At 37.2% G+C, this 27,429-nt stretch overlaps 1 protein-coding gene and 1 long non-coding RNA gene across 2 annotated transcripts in view; one reads left to right on the forward strand and one right to left on the reverse strand.

The window, feature by feature from the left end:
- NDFIP2 (Nedd4 family interacting protein 2) overlaps positions 1 to 11,085 on the reverse strand; it is an 85,494-nt gene extending 74,409 nt beyond the window's left edge. The window contains exon 1 of the mRNA XM_077855273.1: positions 10,944 to 11,085. Within this exon, the coding sequence (XP_077711399.1) occupies positions 10,944 to 11,045 (102 nt within the window). The 5' untranslated portion in view covers positions 11,046 to 11,085. The remainder of the gene's footprint in view (positions 1 to 10,943) is intronic.
- LOC144287865 (uncharacterized) lies at positions 2,536 to 9,273 on the forward strand. The gene is made up of 5 exons (XR_013355664.1): positions 2,536 to 2,753; positions 4,039 to 4,143; positions 4,871 to 4,919; positions 5,577 to 5,780; positions 8,468 to 9,273. It is a non-coding gene; the product is annotated as an uncharacterized LOC144287865 (long non-coding RNA).
- Positions 11,086 to 27,429: the final 16,344 nt, after the last annotated feature.

The following is a 27,429-nucleotide window of genomic DNA, read 5'->3' on the forward strand; positions in this document are numbered from 1 at the left end:
AAAGGAAATGTAACCATACATATATAAAGTAATATTAATCCTGGAGGTTCTTTTCCTTTCATTTCCTAATACTGTCAGAAAAAAAAAAGGTGACATTTAACACAGTCAAACGTGGAATAAATATAACTTAGAAACAATGAAGATTAGCTCAAAGAAACCCAGAAGGTGGTTAGGCCTTCTAACTCGGTCACATCATATTTTTTCTAGGCTAAGTGTCTGGGCTTATACTCCAAATGAGTCATCATAAAATAAATAAAAGACTCCAATGTGTGTAACCATAAAAAATACATCAGTTGTTTATCTAGAAGTAAAACTATTCCATAGTATATTTGTCAATCATTATAATTATGGTAATAATAGCTAACACTTATTGAATGCTGCCAGTCATTTTGGTAGGTGTTACCATATATATTATCTCCCTATATTTCCCAGCAAACATATGGAATAAGTACTGTTGTTACTATCACTTTATATATCAGAAAACTGACACCTAGAGTATTAAGAAATTTACCAAAGGTCACAAACAATTTAGGGAAAAGGGATTTTCTGGATTTTTTTTCCACTCTAACAACTTTTTATTAAAATACACAGACTTTGGTAAGTGTACAGCTCAAAGATTTTTCATAAACTGCACAGCCCATGCAACCAGCACCTATATTAAGAAATAGAATATTTCTAGGACCTCAGAAAAATCCTTGGCCCAATTCCTGTCTCTTCTCCCATACAAAGAGTAACTCTATTCCTGACTTTGAACACTACAAATTAGTTTTGGCTAATTTATAATTTTTACTTCATATACATGAAGTCATACTACATGTACTCTTTTGGGTCTGATTTTTTTTCTTAACCTTATATTAAGGCCAATTCATATAATTTGTGTAGCTGTAGCTGGTTCATTTTTGTTGCTGTATAGTACTCCATTGCATGAATATACCTTACTTTATTTACTTGCTTTACTGAATAAATACAGCCAATTGACATTTGGGTTCTTTCTAATTTGAAGCCTGTATTAGTTTTCTAGAGTTGCCATAACAAAGTATCACAAGCTGAGTGGCTGAAGCAACAGAAATTCATCATCTAATGTTCTGGATGATAGAAGTCCGAGACCAGGTGTCAGCAGGGTCAGTTCCTTTGGAGGGATGTAGGGAAGCATCTGTTCCATGCCTTTCCCCTAGCTTCTGGTGGTTTTCTGGCAGTCTTTGGTATTCCTTGCCTTATAGGATATTACCCCACTCTCCACCTTCATCTTGTGTGTGTGTGTGTCTATGTTCAAAGTTTCCCCTCCTAAAGGTCATTGGTCTGATTAGAGCTACACCCTACTATGACCTCACTTTAATAACATTTGCAATGACTCTATTTCGAAATAAGGCCACAGTCTAAGATACCAGGGATTAGGACTTCAACATATGAATTGAAGGGTGGAGGAGGCACAATTCAACCCATAACAAGGCTATTATGACCAATACTACTAAGAATATTCTTATACATGTTTCAGTGAATATATGTACTTATTTCTGGAGAGTATGCTCTTACAAGTAGATCTGCTAGATATTAGAGTATATATATATTCAGCTTGAGCAGATACTGCCAAATAGTCTTCCAAAATGGTGTTACTAGTTTTCTCTCCTCTCAACCTCTCATATGAGAATTCCAGCTGAGCCACAGCCTCACAAACATTTAGTATTGTGTCTTTTTTATTTAAGCCATCATGATGAGAATATAGCTGTATCTCACTTTGATTTCAATTTGGATTTCTCTGATGATTAATAAAGTTGAACTCCTTTTTGATATCTTTTTTTTAAGATTTTATTTATTTGTTCATGAGAGACACACACACAGAGAGAGAGAGAGAGAGAAAGAGAGAGGCAGAGACACAGGCAAAGGGAGAAGCAGGCTCCATGCAGGGAGCCTGATGTGGGACTTGATCCTGGGACTCCAGGATGGGCCAAAGTCAGGTGCTAAACCGCTGAGCCACCCAGGGGTTCCTCACCTTTTTTATATCTTTATTGATCATTTGGAGGTCATTTTGTTGATCTGGTCATTTGCCTATTGTTCAGTTGAGTTACCTGCATTTGTCTTAGATTCGCAATACTTCATAATTTTTCCAGAAATAAGGTAAGGTCTGACCACTTCAAAGGCATCTCACTAGTTATCTCCTTCTCACTTTTATTTATTTTTATTATTACAGATAAAGTATAATGATTCTCCTCCTTGATTTGGTACTATAATGGGCTATAGCTCTACTAAAAAATTTTCATAAGTTGCTTTTTATTATGATAAATATACACAACATAAAATTTACCATGTTTTTTTAAAATTTACCATGTTTTAAATTTTTTATTTATTTGAGAGGGAATGAAAGAGAGAGAGAGAGAGAGAGAATGAGCAGGGGGAGGAGCAGAGGGAGAGGGAGAAGCAGACTCCCCACTGAGCAGGGAGCCAGATGCAGGGCTCAATCCCAAGACTCCACAATCATGACCTGAGCTGAAGGCAGATGCTTAACTGACTGAGCCACCCAGGCACCCCTAAATTTTATCATTTTAATTAGTTTTAAGGGTACAGTTTAGTGGCACTAATACTTTCACATTGTTGTGCAACTATCACTCTTATTTGTCTCCAGAACTTTTCCATCATCCCAAACTGAAAGTCTGTACCCATGAAATTCTACCTCCCGATTCCCCCCTCCTCCTAGCTCCTAGTAACCACTATTCTACTTGCTGTCTCTATGGATGTGACTATTGGAAGTACTTCATGTAAGTAGAATCATATAATATTTATCCTTCTATGTCTGGTTTATTTCACTTAGCCTAATGTCCTCAGGTTTATTTATGCTGTAGAATGTATCAGAAGTTCATTCCCTATTTAAGACTAAGTAATATTCATTGAATGAGTACATCACATATTATTTATCCATTCATCTATCAGTGGACATTTGAGTTGTTTCCACCTGGCTTATTTTATTTAATCTTCACAATTACTGGAGCTGGTATGCCTACACTGGAAAACTGACCGTCACTTACATAGCAACTGACTCTGGCCAAGTTGCATTTTCTCTTTGTGTATTAATTTCCTTACTTGTAAAATGGAAACGAACTTACCCATTTCACTGGAGTGAAGATTTAATAGGATAATAAGATATCTAGTGTAGTGCCTGTCATATAATTGATATTAAATAAGGGGCAGCTAGTAACATACTGATTCATATTGATACTTAACAATTTAAGAGTCTGTTCGATACAACTCAGAAGTACAAACTAATGTACTCAATGTATCCTCTGCATCCCCTACTTTATGAAAAAGTCATCTTAGATCATATACATATGGCATATCCAAAAGGTATTTTTGGCTTCTAAAATATTCAAATCACCAAAGGAAAACAAGAATCACTTGTGAAACATTGATTTTTCACAATTTTTTTTATTTTACCCACTATTTATTTGCCAACCACAAAGAGGTTACAATGTTACTTCAAAGAGTAGTTTTAAGGAGATATCAATGATTTGTCTCTTCATATTTCACTTTGCTTTTCTGACAAAAATTATATCGTCAAGGAATATGGAATTAATAACTTATTAGTAATAAAAAGCATCTTCAGACTCAGACTAATTGTCAGAGTGAGCATCTGGGAAAATAAACAGTCTAACTATTCAGACAGATTTTTTATGAACTTTTATAACAATGTAGTTTTAGATCAAATCTAATATAAAATATTAATTTAAGCCATAAAGAGGTTTTAAATATGCTTTGCAAGTATAATAGCTGAAGTTTTATAATAAACATTTTTCTTATTTTAGAAATTTTGAATATACAAAAAAGAGAAAAGATTTATTTCTAGTCTTCTTTCCTGAACAGTTTTTTTAGGGGGATAGGGGTGGGTAAACATAGTGAGTGATTCTCTATGTTCAATTTTATATTATTTTTTCACTAAACCTTATAATATAATGTTACATAGTATTTTTCCAAGGTGATGAGAAACTCTAAATTTATAAATACATTTTTAACAACGAATTAATCATTCTTTCTTAATCCTTTTCCAAGCAAATTATTTCAAGAGAAGAAATATACAAAGCAATTAAGAATATGGACCGAAGCCAAATTTGTGGGATCAAATCCCATGCCCACCAGATGCTAGCATTAACTTGTGTAAGTTATTTCCTCTCTATGTCTCTGTTTCTTGAAAAACGGGAATATTAATAGTGTCCCTACATGAAAGGGTTGGTATGATATTAAGTGTGTTCATCTGTAACACATTACATACACATGAAATTATTAAGGACATATTTGGTATGCTAAATACTGAAATATCAAAACAAGATAGGTATAATAATTAACTACATTTAAAATTTGCAATATCATTTAAAGATAACTTATATATAATACTTTCTGTTTAAATTTTAACATTTATAAAGTTGTTCAGGTCAAGTAGTAGAACTTCTAATCCCCAATTTTTAACATATGGAGGACTAAGTTTGTGATTTTATTTTTCACTTGTCAAAGGGATATACATCTTCACTAAAAAACATAATTTCTCAGACCTAATGAAAAGCGCTTAAAAATACAAGTGAAAATCAATAAAATCTAAATTTTCATTTCCCAGTCCCACTAGCCACTTGGTTATATCAGCCAACTCAATAGCCATATGTGGCTGGTGGCTACAATATTGGACAGAGCTGATAAAAAAAGTTTCCATCATTGCAGAAAGTTCTATTGGACAGAGCTGTACTATGGCTTTAGGCAGAAAGTGGCATGCTTGGATTACATGTCAATTCATGAGTAATGTGCTTTTGCCTCCATTTTATTTAAAGAAATTATTCATTTTTTAGTAATTAGAAATTTTTTCTAATATAATACAAGTTTAATGTAATTTCAGAACTGAATCAATTATCTATGATAAGGATTAAAGGCAAGAAAAGCATTATGTGAGTATGATATAAATGTATTATTTCACATTTTTCTTTTCCACATTAAGTGAAAACCTACTCTCACCATACTTAATAAATACTACCTTTGAAAATACTTAATAGATTAAATTCTGCTTAAAACAAACTTTTTAATGAAAAATTACTATTTGCTCAGAAGCAGAGAGACTAATGTAATAAATCTCTCTTGATTCATCACCTAGTTATCAATTATCAATTAATAACCAATCTTTACCTATAACCTACCTTCTCTGGCCCCCAGTCTCCATTGGATTATTTTGAAACAAATATCAGACATTATTTCATTTTGTCTATAAACATTTTAGTACATATCTCTAAAAGAACTCTTTTTGTTTGTTTTGTTTTTATTTTTTAAGCTTTAATGAGATGTAATTACATCCAGCACTGTATAAGTTTAAGGGGTACAGCACAATGCCTTGATTTACACATATTGTGAAATGATTGCCACAATAGGTAAGAACTCTTTTTATACATAATCAAAACATCCATTGTCATAGCTAAAACAAACAAAACCCCTAACAATAATTTTTAATATTATAAAATATAGTAATTAATCCCTCCCCAAAGAAAGGTCTGCCTTTTTTCAGACTTTTTTTTCTTTTTCTTTTTCTTTTTTTGGTTTTATTTATTTATTAGAGACACACAGGGAGAGAGATTGAGAGAGAGAGAGACAGAGACATGCAGGGAGCCTGACATGGGACTTGATCCCGGGTCTCCAGGATCAGACCCTGGGCTGAAGGTGGAACTAAATCGCTAAGCCACCGAGGCTGCCTGCCTTTTCAGACTTTAACGCCAAATTTCAAGGTTGGGAAGCATATTTGATATTGTCATCAATTCAAGGTAACCGATTATTTGGTGTCAGAAATATTAGAGATCAATATTCAGGAAATTAGAGCCTGTTTTACTTATTATTGCTATCAACTAAATGTTTTACCTATTATTTGCTAGCAACTTAAAAAGCTTCATAAATATACTTAAAAATAACTTCAGGCTAACCAATTATTTAAAACAGGCCAAATAGTACTACTAATAAAAACAAGTTACTGCCTCACACGCATTAGAATGGCTATTATCAAAAACAAAACAACAACAACAAAACAAGAAATGAATGTTGGTAGAGAACTTAGAACATTTCTGCGCTGTTGGTGGGACTGTAAAATGGTACAGCCACTATGGCAAGCAGTGTGACAATTCTTTAAAAATAGAATTAACATATGATCCAGCAATTCCACTTCAGGTATTCACTCAAAAGAACTGAAAACAGAATCTTAAAGAGATATTTAGACACCCATGCTCATAGTAGCATTATTCAAAATACTTAAAATATGGAAGCAACTCAAATGTCCATGGACAGATGGACGGACAAGCAAAATGCCGCATATACACACAATAGCATATTATTCAGACTTAAAAAGAAAGGAAATTCTGACAAATGCTATAGCATGGATGAAGATTGAGCACATTGTGCTAAGTGAAATAAGCCAGGTACAAAAAGACACATACCATATGATTCCATTTATACAAAGTACTTAAAGTAGTCAAAATCATAGAGACAGAAAGTAGAATGGTGGTTGCCAGGGGCTGAGGGAAGGATGTAGTAGGGACTTACTGTTTGATGGAACAAAGTTTCAGTTTTGCAAGATGAAAAGACTTCTGGAGATGGATGGTGGTGATGATTGCACAATATGAATGGACTTAATACCATTGAGCTGTGCATTTAAAAATGGTAAGATGGTAAATTTTATGTTATAAAATTTTTTCCCACACTAAAAACCTTTGGGGATACAATTCAATTTTTTCCCACACTAAAAAACTTTGGGGGAAAAACAAGTTAATACATTACACTACACTACTTGCAACAGAAGACAAACTGTATATAAAAGGCAAAACAAAAAAGATTAATATTTTTCACATGTGTTTGCAAATCTAACATAAACAATACATGAATGATCCCTGTATATCCTGAAGAAGAACAGTATTATTCATATAGGAACTCAGTTTTGCTTGGAGATTTTATAATTTCTAGTTCGTGTGGAGGAAATGATCAATTAGAAAAATATGAAGAAAATATAAAATGGTGATGATAAATGTCTGCACTGGTGGAAGGAAATAAGTTGTTTCACTCAGCTAACACATCCTATTCACAAGCAGATGTAAGAGAGATGGACTTAAATGTTGGACTTATTTAGCACAGATTTGAATACAAGGATGACTAGAAAAAACATACTAGTCATTAGAATTGAGGTTACTAAGTTTGCCAGATGCATTAAGAAATTTGGTAGCCAGTGTGGGGTTTTATGGTAAAAAGAAAGAAAAACAAAGAAAAGACCAAAGAATCAAAGGCACAGGAAAACAAAACAGCAAACATAGCTGAATATGGACTCAGTTGGTTCTGATGAAGTGTATGTGTACATCTCAGTTACATTTAATTTTTAAAATTTTGTTAATCTACAGTAATTATAAACTAGACTCTATGAACTCTTAGATCCTATTCCTTCCTCTCTTTTTTTAAAAAAAGATTTTATTTATTTATTTATTTATTTGAGAGAAAGAGAGAGGGCATGTGCATGTGTGGACAGGGTGGGGGGTGGGGAGGGAGAGACAGGGAAAGAGAATCTTCAAGCTGACTCCATGCTAAGTGTGGAGGCCAACACCAGGCCCATTCCACACCCCTGAGAGTGTGACCTGAGCCAAAATCAAGAGTTGGACACTCAACCAACTGAGCCACCCAAGTGCCCCAGATCCTGTTCCTTTCTAAGTTTAATATTTTAAGTTTCAGTGTCTTTTAAATTTTAACTTGCATTCTAACACTTCTTCCTCTAAGAAATAACTTATTAGCTTTTGAATATTTTTTAATTCAATCATTCAGGCATACTTTCTTTGATGGAGTGATGTTTGGTATAATGAGGTCACAAAAATGAATCAGATATCGTGTTTGCCCTCAAGGAGCTCACTATCAATATACCAAGGGTAGAGAGGTATATAGATAATTCCTTCATCTTAAAGGATAACGAGGAGTGAGGTTAAGAAGTGGCTGAAGGTGTTCCAGGTAAGAGGAGTTTTGAGGGTGCACAAGAAAAACCTGAGCAACAAGAATGTACAATGCCTGGAGAAACTGCATTAGTTAAGTGTTCTTGCAGAGAAGGGTGGTGAGTTATTCGGCTGCATGGTTAGGAGTAGCCTATTTGGATTTTTTCCTGAAGGCAAGGGGAAATAAGTTAAGGACTCAAATTAGAAATGTGATGAAATAAAATATGAATTTACGATTAATCTGAGGATGAGGTGCAAGTGTATACAGATTAGAGGCACACAGGAAACTGAAAGATTAGAGCTACAGTAATCCTGGCAGGAGTTCTGGTCATCTGGACCAATGCCCAGACAGTAGGCTCTTGGAGGCAGGAATAAAACCTGAATATCTCAGAGATATTCAGGAGGCAGCACTGGCTAGACATTGTGAGGGTCTCACCCCAGGATTTAGTAAGTCTGTGGAAATATCTTGAAACCAATCATTTAATAAAAATTTCCAGGTATGCTGCTGATTCATCAGGCGTGGGACATAACCAGCACAGACTGCTTCTCAAAGAACTTGAGTGTTAAAGAAAACAGAAGATACAGGATGGCAATTAGACGGCCATGGGGAGCCTTTGGTGAAAGATCAAAGAGCCATGATTGTGCACATTTCAAAGAAAGAGAAGCATCAGGGAGGGGACAACTGGAGGAGCCAAGATCTTGGAATTCATCTTTCAGTGGAAAGACTTTCAACAGAAAGAGGATCTCAATTCCTAACTAAAGAATAAAGGATAGGAACATAGACTAAAGGGGAAAGAAGGACAGGGACAGGATTGAAGGAATTCTATTTTATATCCTCCTCTAATCCCCTGGTGCTTTTTCCCAGTGAAGCAGCCAGGACCTTTTCTGAAAAGGCTAAGATGCATGAGGAGAATGGTAAGAATTAGGGAGAGGATGAGAAGAGGCTCATGGGAGAAACAGAAATGTGCTGTTGCCTATCAGAGAGCACTAGCAAGGAAAGAAACTGTCCTGGTACCAATGAGCACATTGTAACTTTCTTCCCGTAGAGTTGCCACATTTAGCAAAAAATAAAAATACATAATCACCATCTAAATTTGAATGTCAAATAAACAATAAATAATTTTTAAGGATAAGTATGTCTTATGCAATATTTGGGACAAACAAACTAAAAACTTATTCATTAGTTATTGGAAATACAAATTTAACTTGGCAATCTGTATATTACTGGCAACCGTATATGAGAACTAAAAAAATCAGATGTGAGGATTAATATCTAACACTTAAAGTTAAGGTTGAAGTTTACTATAAAAACCCTCTTCATTAATATTTCTTTTATTTGCAAGCATATATATATATATATATATATTTCAGTATTTGTATACTGAAAGTGAAATATAAACAACTGGGAACCTGTCTTACTCTTAGAACTCAAAAATCTTAGTCTTGTACCTTGAAGTGAATTACCTTCATACAAACTTTAAGAAAACACACATCCTAGTGGTTCAGACATATCATATCACAGGGCAACAACAGACAACATAATTTGGGAATTGGGTTTAGATCAATCAAAACCTTCGTAATGATGGCAACGTTTGGGTCTTGATTTATAGTTATGAGAGAGGCTAGCTGCCAGACCAATATTGATTCTCTTTCTACTTAATAACAAAACTTTGATTTTATCTCGGGTAGCAATATGAATAGCTAAAAGACTTTTTCGCAGCCTCAACTGCAGCTAGATATGAAATTCAGAAAAGCCCTTTAAGAGAGGGACAGCCAGCTTGCATGTACCCTTTTTATTTTCTCTTCTTTGTCTTGCTTCTTGCCTGGAACTCAAACACGGTGGCTGGAGCTTCAGCAGTGATCTTAGACCATGAGGAAATATTGTAGATAGAAGCCATGGCTACAAAAGGCACCACAGGAATACAGAAATAGGCTGAGTCTCTGATGATTCTGGCTGTACCCTATGAAATGTAGGCCACCCATCCCCAAACTTCTTTTAACTGAGAGACAAATAGTTAAAGATTCCATTTTGTTATTTGCTACTACCCGCTAAATGTAAATCCAAACAGATACAACCATTAATTGTGAATAAATAAAGGTGAGGTGTGCTTGAATTAGTTCATAATAGTAAAACATATTGTTTACTGTATTCCAATTTCTGAAATACTTTCTAAACATTATCTTATTTAATCCTCATAAAGATTTATGAAGTAGGTATTGTATATATTCTTCATATAATGAAATTGAGCTCAGAAATATTATGGAACTTGCTCAGGGTCACAAACTAGAAAGTGGTGGTATTGGAACTCAAATGCAGAAAGGCTGCTATGACAGGCCTGGTTCTATACTTCTCGAAGGTGAAAAAAATACAATCTCTGTGACAGGAAGTAAAGAAGATTTTATAATTTTAATAGATCAATCATTAATTTGTGAAATTATAAGTATTTACTATGAACTTACCTCTTTAATAGAAGCTGATATGTAGAAATAAGACTCACATCCTATCTTTATAGCTCCTGGTTTAGGAGGCAAGAATCTACCAAATATTCCTGTGAATCTGCTTAATAATCCTAAGGAAATTATGAAACAGGGGAGATCTTTCATCAGAATCCTCACAATCCTTATCAGTCCTCTCTTCACTTCTAGCTACAGGCAGTGCTGTTGCCTGATTATGCAATACAGGATTCTAAAGGATTCTGTTCCCAACCACAGTCATCACTGATTTGTGTATTTATTTTCATTATTTTCTGACAGGTGTCTGTAAAATGTCTTGAGAAAGTGTCTTTCTTCCTAACTTGCACATGGGTACTATTTGGGCTAGCGGCAAGGGTGGTTATGTGCTCCTCTATTCTGGGCACCCTAACAGCACCTCCACAGCCCTAGGTGCCATCATATCCTAAACTTAACCCAACAGGCTATGTCTCTGACAGATTCCAACATCCTAGAATTAAACCTCTCATCTCCATTCAATACCTTGATATCAGGGCAGCCCGGGTGGCTCAGCTGTTTAGCGCTGTCTTCAGCCCAGGGTGTGATACTGGAGACCTGGGATCGAGTCCTACGTTGGGGCTTCATGGAGCCTGCTTCTCCCTCTGCCTGTGTCTCTGCCTCTCTCTCTGTATAAATAAATAAAATCTTTTTTTAAAGAAAGATCTTGGGATCCCTGGGTGGCGCAGCGGTTTGGCGCCTGCCTTTGGCCCAGGGCGCGATCCTGGAGACCCGGGATCGAATCCCACGTCGGGCTCCCGGTGCATGGAGCCTGCTTCTCCCTCTGCCTGTGTCTCTGCCTCTCTCTCTCTCTCTCTCTGTGACTATCATAAATAAATAAAAATTAAAAAAAAAAAAAAAAGATCTTGGTATCATTCAGTGGTCAAAGCAATGAAGTCCATAATCTAAGTTATAATAAAAATGGAAATTAGTCTTTTTTCTTAGCTTTGTCTCTTAAGATACATTTAAACATTCAAAAGTCTTAATTCATAGAAGTGTGAGTGTGTGTGTGTGTGCGTGTGTGTGTGCAGGTGGGTGTGTTTGTGAGTGAGGAGGGAAAGGAAAGGGGAGAGAGAGTTTAGTAGAGTAATAGCCAAAAAATACAGTACACTTACCATAATCCCTTGCTCATCTCCATCTCATTCCCAGGTAAAACTCTTTGTAACACACCTTTTTTCTGATATTTACCTCCATATTTCTAAACAATCTGTTGATACTGGTATGTCTTATTCAATCAATTTCAAATTATTAATATCCTATTATGGTAAATGAGGATTTATATCTCTTATACCACCAATCTCACTTTCCTTATATCTGCCACTCTTCCCCTCGGATTCCTGGGTGGCTCAGTCAGTTGAGAGGCTAACTCTGGATTTTAGTTCAGGTCATTCTCAGGGTCATGGGATCCAGCCCCACGTCAGGGTCCACACTCAGCAGGAGTCTGCTTGTCCCTCTCCTGCTCCTCCTCCTCCTGCTCTCTCTCTCTCTCTCTCTCTCTCAAATAAGTAAATAAATCTTTTTTTTTAATATAAAAAAAATTGCCACTCTCCCAAGATAGTTACGCCACAAGTTTGGATCAAATCAATATTCAGTGTTTACATTTTTATGGCTATGTAAATGTTGACACTTCAGAGTCATAATGTTGCCTATAAAAGTTGTTTTTCCTAGCATTATTTGCCATATTTTGTTATTTCTTAACATTAGCATCTGCTTCATTTCTCAATTTCTCATGATAAATTTTTATACATCAAATATCATTATTTTTGGGGCGTGCAAACATATCAAATAATCTATGGATTCTATTTGTCCCCAGAGGGAGCCTCCCCTCATCCTCCTGCTCTGGTCTTGATTGACTTATTATTGGGTTTATTGCCCAGCTGTCACTTCAGGTGTCCTTTCACTATTATTACTCTGGGACTTTGCTTTGCCTCCTCCCTGTGTTGGATACCTTTCTTGCTGTCATATATACTCCTTTATCTGTTGGAGTACATTCTCCAGTAGTTTGCTACAAAAGTCATATGTTTGAATTCCCATGTGTCTACAAATGTTTTTATTCACCCTCATACCTGACTGTTAATTTGTCTAGGTGAAAATCATTGCCTCACAACATTTGAAGAATAGTTTCACTGTCCTTTAGGATGCTAAATTCCTGCTAACAAGTCTGATACTTTCATTCCTGATGTTCTGAAATCTCATGACTAATATGTATGCCCTGGTATGGATCTTTTCTCATTTATTCTGCTGATAATCATTGGGGTTCTTTCAATCTGAAGACTCATGGCCTCATTTCCAGGGAAGTTTCTTGTTCTCTTTTTCTGGAACTCCTTTTTTTTTTTTTTAAGATTTTATTTATTTATTCAAGAGAGGGAAAGAGAGGCAGAGACACAGGCAGAGGGAGTAGCAGGCTTCATGCAGGGAGCCTGACGTGGGACTTGATCCCTGGTCTCCAGGATCAGGCCCTGAGCTGAAGGCGGCACTACACCACTGAGCCACCCAGGCTGCCCCTGGAACTCCTCTTTGTGCAGATGTTCTCCTAGATTGATCCTTAGGATCTATTACATTTTCTTTACGAAGGTCTTTTTCTTTGTCGTTTAGTCCTATTTTTCTGGGATATTTTTTAACTTGATCTTTTATCTCTTTTATCAGAGATTTTGCTTATTATATTATTAATTTCTAAGAGCTCTTCTTTGACATTTTTCACTTCATCCTGTTTTTCATTTGTTTGTTTTTTAGGGATGCAGTATCTTGGGGGAGGTTAGGTATGCACCAGGATATTAGTATTTGGGGTTCAGTTCAGGAAAAGATGGTTGGAAACCTTCAGAGAAATATGAGGAAATAATGTATCAACCTATTTTCTAGGATCACCAGGAGTGATTTACAATCAGACTTTTTACTTTTCAAAGTGGCTTCAAGCCTGCATTGGTTAAATCTATGGAACAATTTTTGAATTCAGATATAACTCAAATTGTGTGGATTAGGTTACAGAAGGCATTTGACAATCGAATAGATGGAGAATGATTTCTAACAAAAGAAGTCTATTTTCTTATTACTGAGTCCTCACCAAGACCAAAAGATCAGTTTAGATCTCGTTTTGTCTCCTAAGTTTTTGGCTACAGGATTCCATCAGTTTGGGGAATGATTTCCCTCAGTTTTGTTCTTGTTTATGACCCTTCTCCTAACTGGGCTAAACTTACACATTAGTTTTCTCTGGTTTGTTAGTCTTTTCTAAAAGACCGACCAAGTAGTCAAAAATTCTTATACCTTATCTAGCTGTAGAATTAGCCTTAGATGTGTTCTCTTCCTCTTTTTCTTTTTCTTCCTCAAAATGATCTAACAGTATTGACTTCTCTTTACGGAGTTCTTGAAAGTTTGGGCAAGGATGAACCTGACAGCTTCATCCTTCCCTCCACCTGGTTAGCCAACAATTTTATTCGGGTGGAATTGCATTTAATGTGAACATCAGGGGCAGTGAAGTATAGCTGAAGAAGAATAAGGGAGATGCAGTCCATCTCTTTCTTTTGAAGACAGTGGAAGTCATCCTGTACTGATTATATAAACACAGATCTCAGCCTGGCTCTAGCAGGAGCTGAGCCACTTCCTCTCTCAGAAGAGACTCCCTGCCCTGAGTCACTGCCCTGCTGTTGCCAGGTGCTTGTTTGCTCAGTATTAACACATTCCACTCCACTCCCCACATGGAGTTGTGGGGGATTGCCCCAATTTTTAACTCTGCTGTGGTGGTTTGTGACTAATCCTTTTTTTAGTTATTGTCATTTTAAAGGGACAAGAATAAACCCTATTTTTATTTACTTATTTATTTATTTTTGGTCATTTCTCTTATAGGCTTCTCCTTATTTATTTAAAGGCAAGCTAAATGAAGTCTAAAATCAGTAACTTTGTTTTGCATGTCATTTATTTAAAATTGGCTTTCTATTCTACTTTCCCATTAAAATATTTTCTTTCCATGGTGGGAAAAAGCAGTGTAGGAGGAAGATCTTATTTCCTAGGGTACAGTCTACTGTATTTCCCATTCAATGCTGCTGGTAATTGTCCAAAGTAAGATACAGAACTGCAATCCTAGGCATTCTATTTAGGATTTGTTTATTCATAGCTTTACAAACAATACCTCTCCTGGAATGACAAGGATTGCCAATGCAACCAAAGTTGCTGCACGTGATCTTTGCACTATTCTGCACTGTCAAGTGACTCAAAGAAAAATCATGATTCTGCGGTGCCTGGGTGGCTCGGCGGTAGAGCATCTGTCTTTGGCTCAGCTGTGATCCTGGGGTCCTAGGATCTAGCCCCATATCAGGCTCCTTGTGGGGACCTGCTTCTTCCTCTGCCCGTGTCTCTGCCTCTCTCTCTCTGTGTCTCTCATGAATAAATAGATAAAATCTTTTTTAAAAAAAGAAAAATAATGATTCTACTATATTTGTTTCCTTGTTTTACTTTACTATAGTTCAAAACTGTTATAATTAAATATCCTCCACCTTTTAGAATTGATATTTTATGTTAGAGATCTTGGCATGCTTATTAGCAACTTAACCTCCCATGAGGTGGAGACATGCACATGGAGGGACTATGGAAGATATGCCTTTCTGTATGTACTTAACTCCTATTGCTAGCCTGGAGCCAACTGGATTAGAGAATTTTAAGCAGCCCAATTTTGTTTGAACATAAGGTGTGAAGGTGGGAATGGCAGGAGATGATGTAGGAGAGACAGTGTTAAGAGCTTAAATTTTGTAACTTTAGAGTTTGTCATAGGTCTGGAGAGAAAGACTAGGCATAATCTAATTTTAGGAAACCTAAAATCTAAATTAGATCAATTTTCCTAAATTTAAGTGACTATATTTAAAAAAAAAAAAACTCAGAGGAACAGATTATAAGGCTTCTATACAGCTGAAGAGGTTTTAAAACACCAGAAATCATTTTCTGATTATATAATTCAAATGATATCAGTAATCACACCATACTGAGTGGACATTCTATACTACATAGATATTGGTTTAGTCTGTATGTAAGTGAGTGAATGGGGAAATATAAAAAAAAAAAACCCATATGATTCACAGTTAAATTTTTGGTAATCTCACATTTATTTTTTTTAAAGATTTTATTTATTTATTCATGAGAGACATACACACACACACACACAGAGGCAGAGACACAGGCAGAGGGAAAAGCAGGCTCCATGCAAGGAGCCTGATGTGGGACTCAATCCTGGGTCTCCAGGATCACACCCTGGGCTGCAGGCGGCACTAAACTGCTGCGCCACCAGGGCTGCCTATAATCTTGCATTTAAATTATAGTTTTGAATGCGATCTTACCTATACCTACACATGCACACATGCATGTATGTATATGTAGTGGAAATAAAAAGCATATAGCTATGGGGAATATCAGAGGGCGAAAATATGCCTAAAGAATAAAGTGAGATGATTTTTTAAATACCATACATCGCAACTTGTTTCTTTCCTTCCTGTTTGCTTTCCTCCCTCTCCCTTCTCTTCCCTTCTTCCTTTTCTGTTATTATTTCACAAAAAAAAGGACAGAAGAAAAAAAGAAATTGAGAGAGGAAGAAAAAAAGGAAGAAAGGGGAAGGAAAAGAAGAAAGGAAAGGAAAGGAGAGGAGAGGAGAGGAGAGGAGAGGAGAGGAGAGGAGAGGAGAGGAGAGGAGAGGAAAGAGGATTCACATGTGGTGGGTCCCAGCCAGGCCTTCCACACCTTATGCATGTCTGCAGACTGGTCATTATTGCATAGTGCCAATGATACATGATTACAGTGCCACTATGCCTGGATAAGCCCTAGTCATTTTTATACAACCCATGTACCATGTAGCATGGTATCTATGACAGTAAAAAATTGCACTGAGACCCTAGATAAGATGCATGTAATGTACTTTGCTTATGACAGTTTTAGAAACCGTAAAAGGTAACTATCCTGGAGTTTCAGGTGAACGTAGTTTGAGTAAGATTAGCAGCAGATCTAGGTTTTCTGGAGTCTGAAATGTATTCAATTTGGGAGGAGGCCCCTACTTAAGAAATAAAAACTGACAAATTCAACATTTATATGGTCTTTCCCAAGGCCTGGGGACAGGCTTATGCAAGCAAGGGACCCTGAGTCTTAAGCTTAAATCTGTCTTTGCGTAATTGGGGACTTTCTTTAGTGTGGCAGGAAATTACCCTAGACAATCACATGACCATTGGCACCACTTAAATACATGTGCTCTGCAGGACACGGGAAGTCATATTCTCTACCCACCTCAGCCAAAGAACATGGAAAAATGATTCAAGTGACAACTTTCTCAATTCTTCCAAGTTGGTTACATAACTAGTACCACTCTAGATGCATAGAAGTTAATCCATTGCATGCAACAGATGCCTTATTTGTAATATGTCCTGATTCTCACTTGGAATTAGTTGAGAAAGACTTTTTTAGCTTCATATTTTCTGCTATTTTTTGCAGCAAATGTATCACTGTAAGTTAGACAATAAAATGTATTATATATGTCATAGTACTTGCTTTTGCTACTCTTTAAAGCCAATTTCTATAGAACTAAGTCATTGCTCTACACTATGGTCCCAGAAATAGGGCTTACTCAAAGAGGACACATATAAGCAGATATGATCCTCTGGTTAGGAGCAGAAGAGTAATATCAATCATTAGGACTAAGAGGCAAAGCTCAGATCATAAATAGGAAGTGAAAAAAACCATCAGGAGCCATGGTAGTCAAGAAGAGATATCAAGTTCAAACATAGAGGAAATGTTGCAATCCTGTTCTTAACAGTGCTACCCACATGGCATATGAAAGACAGATGCAGAACAAGAGTAAAATAAAAATTATATAATATTCAGAAGAAATAAGAGCATTCCACAAATTTCTAAAATGTAGATCCCAGCATTTCTATACACTAACAATGAAACTGAAGAAAGAGAAATTAAGGAGTCAATCCCATTTACAATTGCACCCAAAAGCATAAGATAACTAGGAATAAATATAATCAAAGAGGTAAAGGATCTATACCCTAAAAACTACAGAACACTTCTGAAAGAAACTGAGGAAGACACAAAGAGATGGAAAAATAGTCCATGCTCATGGATTGGAAGAATTAATATTGTGAAAATGTCAATGCTACCCAGGGCAATTTACACATTTAATGCAATCTCTATCAAAATACCATGGACTTTCTTCACAGAGTTGGAACAAATAATCTTAATATTTGTGTGGAATCATAAAAGACCCCGAATGGCCAGGGGTATATTGAAAAAGAAAACCAGAGCTGGGGGCATCACAATGCCGAATTTCAAGTTGTATTACAAAGCTGTGATCATCAAGACAGTATGGGACTGGCACGAAAACAGCCACATAGATCAGTGGAATGGAACAGTGAACCCAGAAATGGGCCCTCAGCTCTATGGTCAACTAATATTTGACAAAGCAGGAAAGACTATCCACTGGAAAAAGGACAGTCTCTCCAATAAATGGCGCTGGGAAAATTGAACAGCGAGGTGCAGAAGAATGAAACTAGACCATTCTATTATACCATACACAAAGATAAACTCAAAATGGATGAAAGACCTAAATGTGAGACAAGATTCCATCAAAATCCTAGAGGAGAACATAGGCAACACCCTTTTTTAACTTGGCCACAGCAACTTCTTGCAAGATACATCTATAAAGTCAAGGGAAACAAAAGCAGAAATGCATTATTGGAACTTAAGCAAGATAAAAAGCTTCTTTTTAAAAATATTTTACTTATTTATTCACGAGAGACACACAGAGAGAGAGAGAGAGAGGCAGAGACACAGGCAGAGGGAGAAGCAGGCTCCATGCAGGGAGCCAGTGGGACTCGATCCCAGGTCTCCAGGATCACGCCTGGGCTGAAGGTGGCGCTAAAGCCTGGGCTGAAGGTGGCGCTAAACCACCAGCCATCCAGGCTGCCCAAGATAAAAAGCTTCTGCACAGCAAGAGAAAGAGTCAACAAAACTAAAAGACAACCTACAACCTACAGAATGGGAGAAGGTATTTGCAAATGACATATCAGATAAAGGGCTAGTATCGAAGATCTATAAAGAACTTATTAAACTCAACAGCAAAGAAACAAACAATCCAATCATGAAATGGGCAAAAGACATGGACAGAAATTCCACCAAAGAAGACATAGACATAGCCAACAAGCAAATGAGAAAATGCTTCGCATCACTTGCCATCAGGGAAATACAAATCAAAACCACAATGAGATACTACCTCATATCAGTGAGAATGGTGAAAATCAACAAGACCGGAAACAACAAATGTTGGAGAGGATGTGGAGAAAAGGGAACCCTCTTGCACTGTTAGTGAGAATGTGAACTGGTACAGCCACTCTGGAAAACTGTGTGGGGGTTCCTCAAAGAGTTAAAAATAGAGCCACCCTAAGACCCAGCAATTGTACTGCTGGGGATTTACCCCAAAGATACAGATGCAGTGAAACAGCATGCCACCTTCACCCCAATGTTTATAGCAGCAACGTCCACAATAGCCACACTGTGGAAGGAGCCTCGGTGTCCATCGAAAGATGAATGGATAAAGAAGCTGTGGTCTATGTATACAATGGAATATTCCTCAGCCATTAGAAACGACAAATACCCACCATTTGCTTCAACGTGGGTGGAACTGGAGGGTATTATGTTGAGTGAAGTCAGTCAGTAGGAGAAGGACAAACATTATATGGTCTCATTCATTTGAGGAATATAAAAAATAGTGAAAGGGAATAAAGGGGAAAGGAGAGAAAATGAGTGGGAAATATCAGTGAAGGTGACAGAACATGAGAGACACCTAACTCTAGGAAACGAACAAGGGGTAATGGAAAAGGAGGTGGGCGGGGGGATGGGGTGAGTGGGTGATGGGCACTGAGGGGGCACTAGATGAGATGAGCATTGGGTGTTATGCTATATGTTGGCAAATTGAACTCTAATAAAAAATACAAAAAAATAAAAATAAAATAAAATGGTAGATCTCAAGGACAATTCTAATTGGGTTATTAAGGAATGTTTCCCATCCTCCTAGTTCCCAGCATGGATTGACTTGAGAAGAGCAACACACCCTAACCTCACCTCTCTAATTTCTACACCTACTGTTCACTACTAGCAATAAAAGAGTGTGCACTTATGAGCTTCAAGGACAGGAGAAAGAGAAAAGAAGGGGACAGTTGCTACAGGGATGCAATGGAAGTTAGTATAACATAACACTGGGCAGTAAAACAGGCAATGAAAAGGCTATGGCAGTGGGAGGTGCCAAGGTGACTGAGGAAAGAGAGAAAAAGAATGTGCCAACTTTCAAAAATGTTAGAAAAAGAGTTCAGGAATTGAAGACAGAATATGGTGCCAAGAATACAGAGCCCCAGGTAATAACAGCAAGTGCAAACACTTTGGGATTAAATAGAAGGAAAGGGAGGGGAATGGAACATAATAGAGGAAGTAGGTCCTGAGTGGTTGCCTCAAAACATTGGTTCTTTTTTTTTTTTAAAGATTTTATTTATTTATGACAGAGAGACAGAGACACAGGCAGAGGAAGAAGCAGGCTCCATGCAGGGAGCCCGACATGGGACTCGATCCCGGGTCTCCAGGGTCATGTCCTGAGCCAAAGGCAGACACCCAACCGTGAGCCACCCAGGCGTCCCAAAACATTGATTCTTAAAGTGTGGACCTCAGATCAGTATCATATGAGAATTTGCTAGAAATGCTGATTCTCAGGCCCTGCTCCACGCCTACTGAATCAGGGAAGCCTTAGGTGGGATCCAACAACCTGAGTTTTAACAAGCACAGCAGGGGATTCTAGCACAAGCTAAAATTTGAGAACCACTTCCTTAGAACTGAGAGTAGGAAACTCCGTCTACTCCAACGGCCAGTTTCTGTCCTGACTGTCGTATATTAAAGGTTTTTATTTTAAAAAGAAAAAGCCACCCAAAATTTTTGCATTGTGTTTTGATTTCAGGAATCAGTCACAAATTCTTTTGTTGAAAAGATCTGCTACAGAAAAGAATGTCATTTTTTTTCTAACCACTGAGAATTATAATGAACATTTTATAGTTCTGAAAATAAAAGACTTAAAAAGAGAAAACAGTGAACTTGCTGCTGATTCATTTGTACCAACTGATTAAATTTATGAACCATCATCAATTTTCACTCTAGCTATTATATCTTGACTTTAGGCAATTATTTACAGCAATGCTTCACAAAACGTTTATACTTACTCAGGTACAAAGATTCCTATGGTGTATTTCACAATAGATAAAATCAGGTTCCACAGCACATCTTCTTCTTTTTTGGGGACAGGAGCTTAGAGAACAGAAAGTACACTATAAAACAAAATGCAATCCAATGTAGGACATTTGTTCCTAACCTAGTAAACTAATGAGCAAAAGGCAATTTACTTGATTTAAAACAAAACAAAACAAAACAAAACCAAAACCACCAGTTATTTGAACAAGAAAAGTTCAGTATAAAGAATTGCTTAGATTCTTTTGTTAGACAATAAGTAGAAGGTGTTCATCTACCAAAATAAATAAAATTTATCCAGAAATTTCAGAGGAAAAAAAGTAGCTACTATCTGCAGCCTGTGAAAACATAGCTAGTTAAAGAATTAATTACCAGGAGCAAACTGTCCTCTATCCCAGGCTGAGTGTCTGACATCTCAGGAAGGAAGTGGCTACCATAGTGACACATAGCCTGCTGGTAGGTGAAGAAATTGCCACTCAGGTATAGGCACTGATCTGTAGAAAGGGTGCACCATTGCTGGAAGTTGTGAGTGGGCTGGAGGTGGTTTCTAGAAGTGATACACCATTGCCAGAAAGTGTAGGCAGGCCAGAGCTGTCAGGCTTTTGGTAGAGCACGGCCTTAGGGTATATGGTTGGAGACCTTCTGAACAGCCAGATGCTAATCTGCTCTGAATTACATCCAAAGACAGGAATCTGGAAGGGAAGTGTGTTCCTGTTTCTATTGTCTGGAGGGTCACACCAGTGTTTACAGTCCAGCGGCAATATCACGAAGTAGGGCAAATGATGCATTTGTAGCTGAGAGACAATAAATTGATAACTGCACTGCCTATCCTCTGGCTCTTCAGTTTCCATCTGCACTTTTCTCCACACATTTAGCCCTCTATTCAACAACAAAACAACTCAAGTTTTCCACCCAATAAGATGCAGCTGTCCTTCATACACATGAAAAAGTCCTCACCCTCTTCTCAAAATGGAGAGATGCAACATTCCAAGGGTTATTGTAATTACTGTATTGTAATTCAATCACAGTCCAACTGAATATTCTGTTATCTGAAGGCTAAATTATAAACTTAACCTTCAAAAACATGTATATAAAATCATAAATGAGAGAAGAAAAACACTAATATATGCATTTATGCAAATATAAAATATGCAAAGCTGCTACATTCCTTGCTTTTATAACTGGCCATGAAGTTGTAGTTGATATTGTGACTTCTTTCTTCTACTATCCTTTCCATATTTTGCTCCCTCTCAGGGAGATAACAGCTACTGGGGCTCTTTACCTGGTGGAATGATCCCACAAGCAGGGAGAGCAACAGAGGGAGAGAGATAAGCAGGCTCCCCGCTGAGCAGGGAGCCCAATGCAGGCATGATTCCCAGACCCTGGGATCATGACCTGAGCTAAAGGCAGACTTAACTGACTGAGCCACCCAGGTGCCCCAATTTCCCTCATTTTATTTTATTTTATAAGATTTTATTTATTTAAGAGAGAGAGAGAGAGAGCATGAGCAGGGGGTAGAGGCAGAGGAAGCAACAGACTTCCCCCTGAGCTGGGGCTCAATCCTGGGGCCCTGGGATCATGATCTGAACCAAAGGCAGATGCTTAGCCAACTGAGCCACTCAAGAAATTTAAAATATTCAGATCTAACTAGGCTGAAGACCACTGTGGTAGATCCTATATTCTCTAATAAGCAGAATAATATATGTATATATTCTCTCACATTCTTTAATAAACAGAAGAGAAAACTGAGTTTTCTGTTCATGATCACCAAAACCTTACAGTGTTTTTGGACTGTAATACATAAACCCCCACAAGAATAAGTAAATGTAGCTTAATCATGGAAAATTAATGAAAAACCTTTTTTTTTTTTTTTCCAGTTTAACCACACTACTGCAAGAAGCAAAAATGGAAAACTTGTACTACATTTAATGGAGAATGTCCTAATGATCTCCAAACAGGTGCTCATTAACAACTAAACACCCACTGAAAGATAATAATTTGAGGCCAGGAGACTGATACCTAGAGCTGAGTGGAGAACAAAGTTCATGCACCCGAAGACCTAGAATCCAAATCATGGTATCCAGAACTTTACTATTCCTACAAAATAGGAGCAGCTCTTTTATTTGTGGTTGTTCTGGGGAGTAATTACAGAGAATTTCTCTCTAGTAAAAAGAAAAAAATTATACAACTGTTTTTTCCACTTAAAAAAAAACTTTGAAAAAAAACTTTGGTTATTAGTTAAAAGAAGATACGTTGATAAATGAGTTTCATCTGTTCTCTGTGGCTTGGTACAAGCTGTATAATCTGTTCCAACCTACTCATCTACATTACTCATCTCTATCACTGAATAATTGAAAGTTAGCTTCACATTTGGGCACTTACTGCATTGTCTTCTCATACATTCTTAATATTGTATTGCTGATAAGTTGATAATGTACCCCTTTATATTAGAAGTAAATAATTAATTAAAGGTGCTGAACTCTGGGAATATGAGCTAACAGCTTTCCTTTCCTCCCTAAATATTGCGTTTATTACTTGGATCACTTGGACCAGTGGTTAAGGCTAGCCCATCCTCTGCTGATTGAATAAGCATCTGTGGGAAGCTTCTGCAAATGAACGAATTAGTTTTATTAGAAAATACAGAAAGAAGCAAGTTTACAGACATGTTCACAGTATTCATTAGGAAATATTCCCAACACACAGTACTTGCTGAAAACAATATGAAACATTCTTAGGCTTTCTCTATAACTTTGATGATGAACACTGGACAAATTAGCTCCATTCATTCACTCATTCATTCACTTAGTCCACAAAGATTTGCTGAATGTCTACTCTAAGATGCTATCTTATATCAAGTCCTAGAAGCAGAGCCTGAGATGAGGGTTCTTTTGAAATGAGTAGTTGAGGAAGTGATCTCAAGAGAAGGTGGGTGAGAGAGGCAAGATGGTACAGGGGAAAAGGTTAGCAAAGATGTAATCTCATCAAGACATTAGCTTCAGTCTAGTTCCCCAGCAAATTCTCATCTTGAGTGAACAGGGCCAAGTTTCACGCCCAATGTTAGCTATTGGATGGGGGCTGTAGCCCTCAGAGTGTGACTGCTCCAGTTTCCTGTTCTGTTAAAAGGAAGCGAATATTTCTACTGAGATGGAGAGCTGTGAATTGCCAACAACAGAAACTTTTTTTAAAAAGATTTTATTTATTTATTCATGAAAGTCACAGAGAGAGAAGCAGCGACACAGGCAGAGGGAGAAGTAGGGTCCCTGCAAGGAGCCTGATGCAGCACTCAATCCTGGACCCCAAGATCATGCCTTGAGCCAAAGGCAGACACCAAACGGTTAAGCCACCCACGCGTCCCAACAACAGAAACTCTTAATAGCCAGGCAACTGGGGGTAGACAAACCAGCCAGATCAAGGGAAGGTGGCCACCAATACAGTTCAGTAGATGACTGTGTTAGATATGGTCATGACTTATTACATTTTTAGAGGTAGAATGGATGGCTCAATCAGTTAAACGTCTCACTCTTGATATTAGCTCAGGTCAGGATCTCAGGCTCGTGAGAGTAAGCCCCACATTGGGTTCTGCTCTGGGCATGGAGACTAAAGATTCTTTCCCTCTCCCTCTGACCCTCTGACCCTCTGACCCTCCCCCCTGCTCATGCACACACACACTCTCTCTCTCAAAAAATAAATTATTAAAAAAAAACCCACTCATTTTCTACATAAGCAGCCCTAAGGCTCAGAGATATAGTCTTACGAATGCCTAATTTGGCACAGTGTGGATTATAACACATACATGACTTCCAGCACTATAATTTTATTATATCTGAATTCCTAATTTCAGAAATTTTTCCTTTGATTAGTATATAGGCTGCAGAAACCTTATCTCTAATATTTTTCTTTCAGAGAACTAAAGGACCTGATAATATATTTTGGGACTAAATGGGTTCTGTAATAGGAAATAATTGCTCTAGAACAAGTAACTGGACTTCTCCCTCTTGCAATGAATTTAAGAATTCAACATCTAAATTTAGATGAGAATGAAAAAACTAAAAAGGCAACCCCAAACTAAGATAAGAAATAAGAGATCAATTTCTCCTGTCACAAGTGATGAGGCAGAAAAATCCCAAGCTGCAATTATGCCTAGTAATGAAAGAGCAGAAAGAGACTTCTCATCATTGGATTTTTTATTAACGGCACCAAGTATTTTGACCACATTTTATGAGAAAGAACTTGGAAGAAACTGAGAGTTAGGACTCTATTTTCAAGTCTTTAGACTTGACATAGACAAAACCCAGGAATGTTTCTCTTAAAACATCCTTGCTTAAAGATGTATTTACATTGTCTTTTTAAAAATTTATTTATTCATGAGAGACACAGAGAGAGAGACAGAGACATAGGCAGGGGGAGAAGCAGGCTCCATGCAGGGAGCCGGATGTGGGACTGGATCTGAGACTGCGGGACCATGCCCTGGGCCGGAGGCAGGCGCTCAACCGCTGAGCCACCCAGGCGTCCTATATTTACATTGTCTTTAGGAATCCTGTACCTATACCAAAAACCAAAATGTGAGGGTTATTAATTCTGTTTAATTTACCCATCTGTTTATATCAGGAGTTCTTAACTCAAACTTCTTGTGTGCCTAAAAGGTCCATGGATAGAATTCAGTAGGTGCTTGAACTTGATGGGTAAAAAAATTTACACCTGTATTTTCAGTAACATTTAGCTGAAATTTAGAAAGTTCTTTAAGTATGAATGTTGGCAAAAATCCTGGTCCCTGTGACCTTGTCACTACTAGAATTCATGGATACTTTTATTTTTTTTTATTTTATTTTTTAAAGATTTTATTTATTTATTCATGACAGACACAGAAAGAGAGAGGCAGACACAGGCAGAGGGATAGGGAGAGAAGCAGGCTCCATGCAGGGAGCCTGACATGTGACTTGATCCCGGGTCTCCAGGATCACACCCAGGCTGAAGGTGGCACCAAACCGCTGGGCCACTGGCTCTGCCCCATGGGTACGTTTAAATCACAATGAAGTTGATATAGGTATCTTAAAATATCATTTATGCTAATCACTGCTTAAAAGTACTGCAGTGCTGTCTCTCAGCCTCCCTGTCCACAGACATTACTGCACTGGAGCTGGCCAACTGCAATGCAACTCTATGCCTTTAATTGGCAAAGCTATATAACCTCATAATAGAAATTTAACTCCAACATCTTCACAGAATTTTGGTATTCATTGAGAGAACCTATCCATTTCTTGTTAAGCAACCTATGGAAACTTTAATTAAACTTATAATAATATATTTTTTAGTAATCTGTATTGTCAGCACTTGTAAATGAAAAAAAAAAAAAAAAAAACCTACCCCAAACTGGACATTGACAGGTTAGCTTCCATGATATACACATCTCCCTGTCAAAGTTGATCATTCTTATTCATATTCAGTAACAACAGCCCTCACATGGATAAGTGTTCAAAAAATAAAATTTAACTCTGACTTGCCAATATTTGAAATCTATTGTTATTTAGTACATTTTAGAAAGCTTATATGTTGATACATTACAAAAATAATTTAAAATTTAAACTGCTTTTTTTTTTTTTGGTAGTCCTATATATTTTATGTATTCAAAACATTCTTAGGAACCCATAGGCTTTCTCAGACTACCCAAAGGGCCCATGATATAAAAGAAGGTTAAGAACCCTGTGGTTAGTAGTTATTTATTTATTTATATATTTGTTTCAAGATTTTATTTATTTATTTGAGAAAGAGTCAGCAAGAGAGAGAGGGAGCAGCAGGAAGGAGAGGCAGAGGGAGAGGGAGAAGCAGACTCCCACTGAGCAGGGAGCCCGATTTGGGTTTGATCCCAGGACCCTGGTATATGATTAACTGACTGAGCCACCCAGGTGCCCCAGGATGGCTTATTTATATAAGTCATGACACTGAATGGTCACTTTCACTGGCCTTTGCTTCTGTGTTCTGACTTAAATCAGTTAACTATCTCCTTAACTCTTATTTTTTCCTATTTTTACACCTTTAGTGAAATGTACAGTGAAATGTACTTTACATATTATAAAATCCACCCATTTCAGTTGTACAATTTAGTGATTCAACTGGTAACATTATTTTTTTTTAATATTTATTTATTTATTTGAGAGAGAGAGAACAGAGCAGGAGGGGCAGAGGGAGAAGGAGAGAGAATCTCAAGCAGACGATACCCTGAGTGAGGAACCCCACACAGGGCTTGATCACATAATCCTGAGGTCACAACCCAAGTGAAAACCAAAAGTCAGACACATAACTGACTGTGCTGCCAAGGTGCCCCTCAATTAGTGACATTATTGAGTGGAGCAACCATCACCATAAGTCAATTTTAGAGTACTTGCATCCTCCTAATAAAATCACAGTCCTTAGTTATTATTAGGCATATTAAATTGTATCCTATCTCCCTACCATTGATTATCATGTTTTCTTAGATTATAGAAATTCATCTATAATAAAAGTCCTATGATTATGTGAACACTTAGCATGGCATGAGTGGTATACATTTTAGAAACAAATTTAATTTAAAAATATTCATTCTAATTAATTCAGGTGGCAGTCATCAATGGATGCTAAAAATAGTGTGTAAAAGTTTGGGGAGTAATAGGATAGTTACACAACCTCAAAATATCTTTCCAAAAGTCATTTATTAATTATAAGAGGTAACATAATGTTACAG

Source organism: Canis aureus, chromosome 17, assembly GCF_053574225.1.
Source record: "Canis aureus isolate CA01 chromosome 17, VMU_Caureus_v.1.0, whole genome shotgun sequence".
Taxonomy (NCBI): domain Eukaryota; kingdom Metazoa; phylum Chordata; class Mammalia; order Carnivora; family Canidae; genus Canis; species Canis aureus.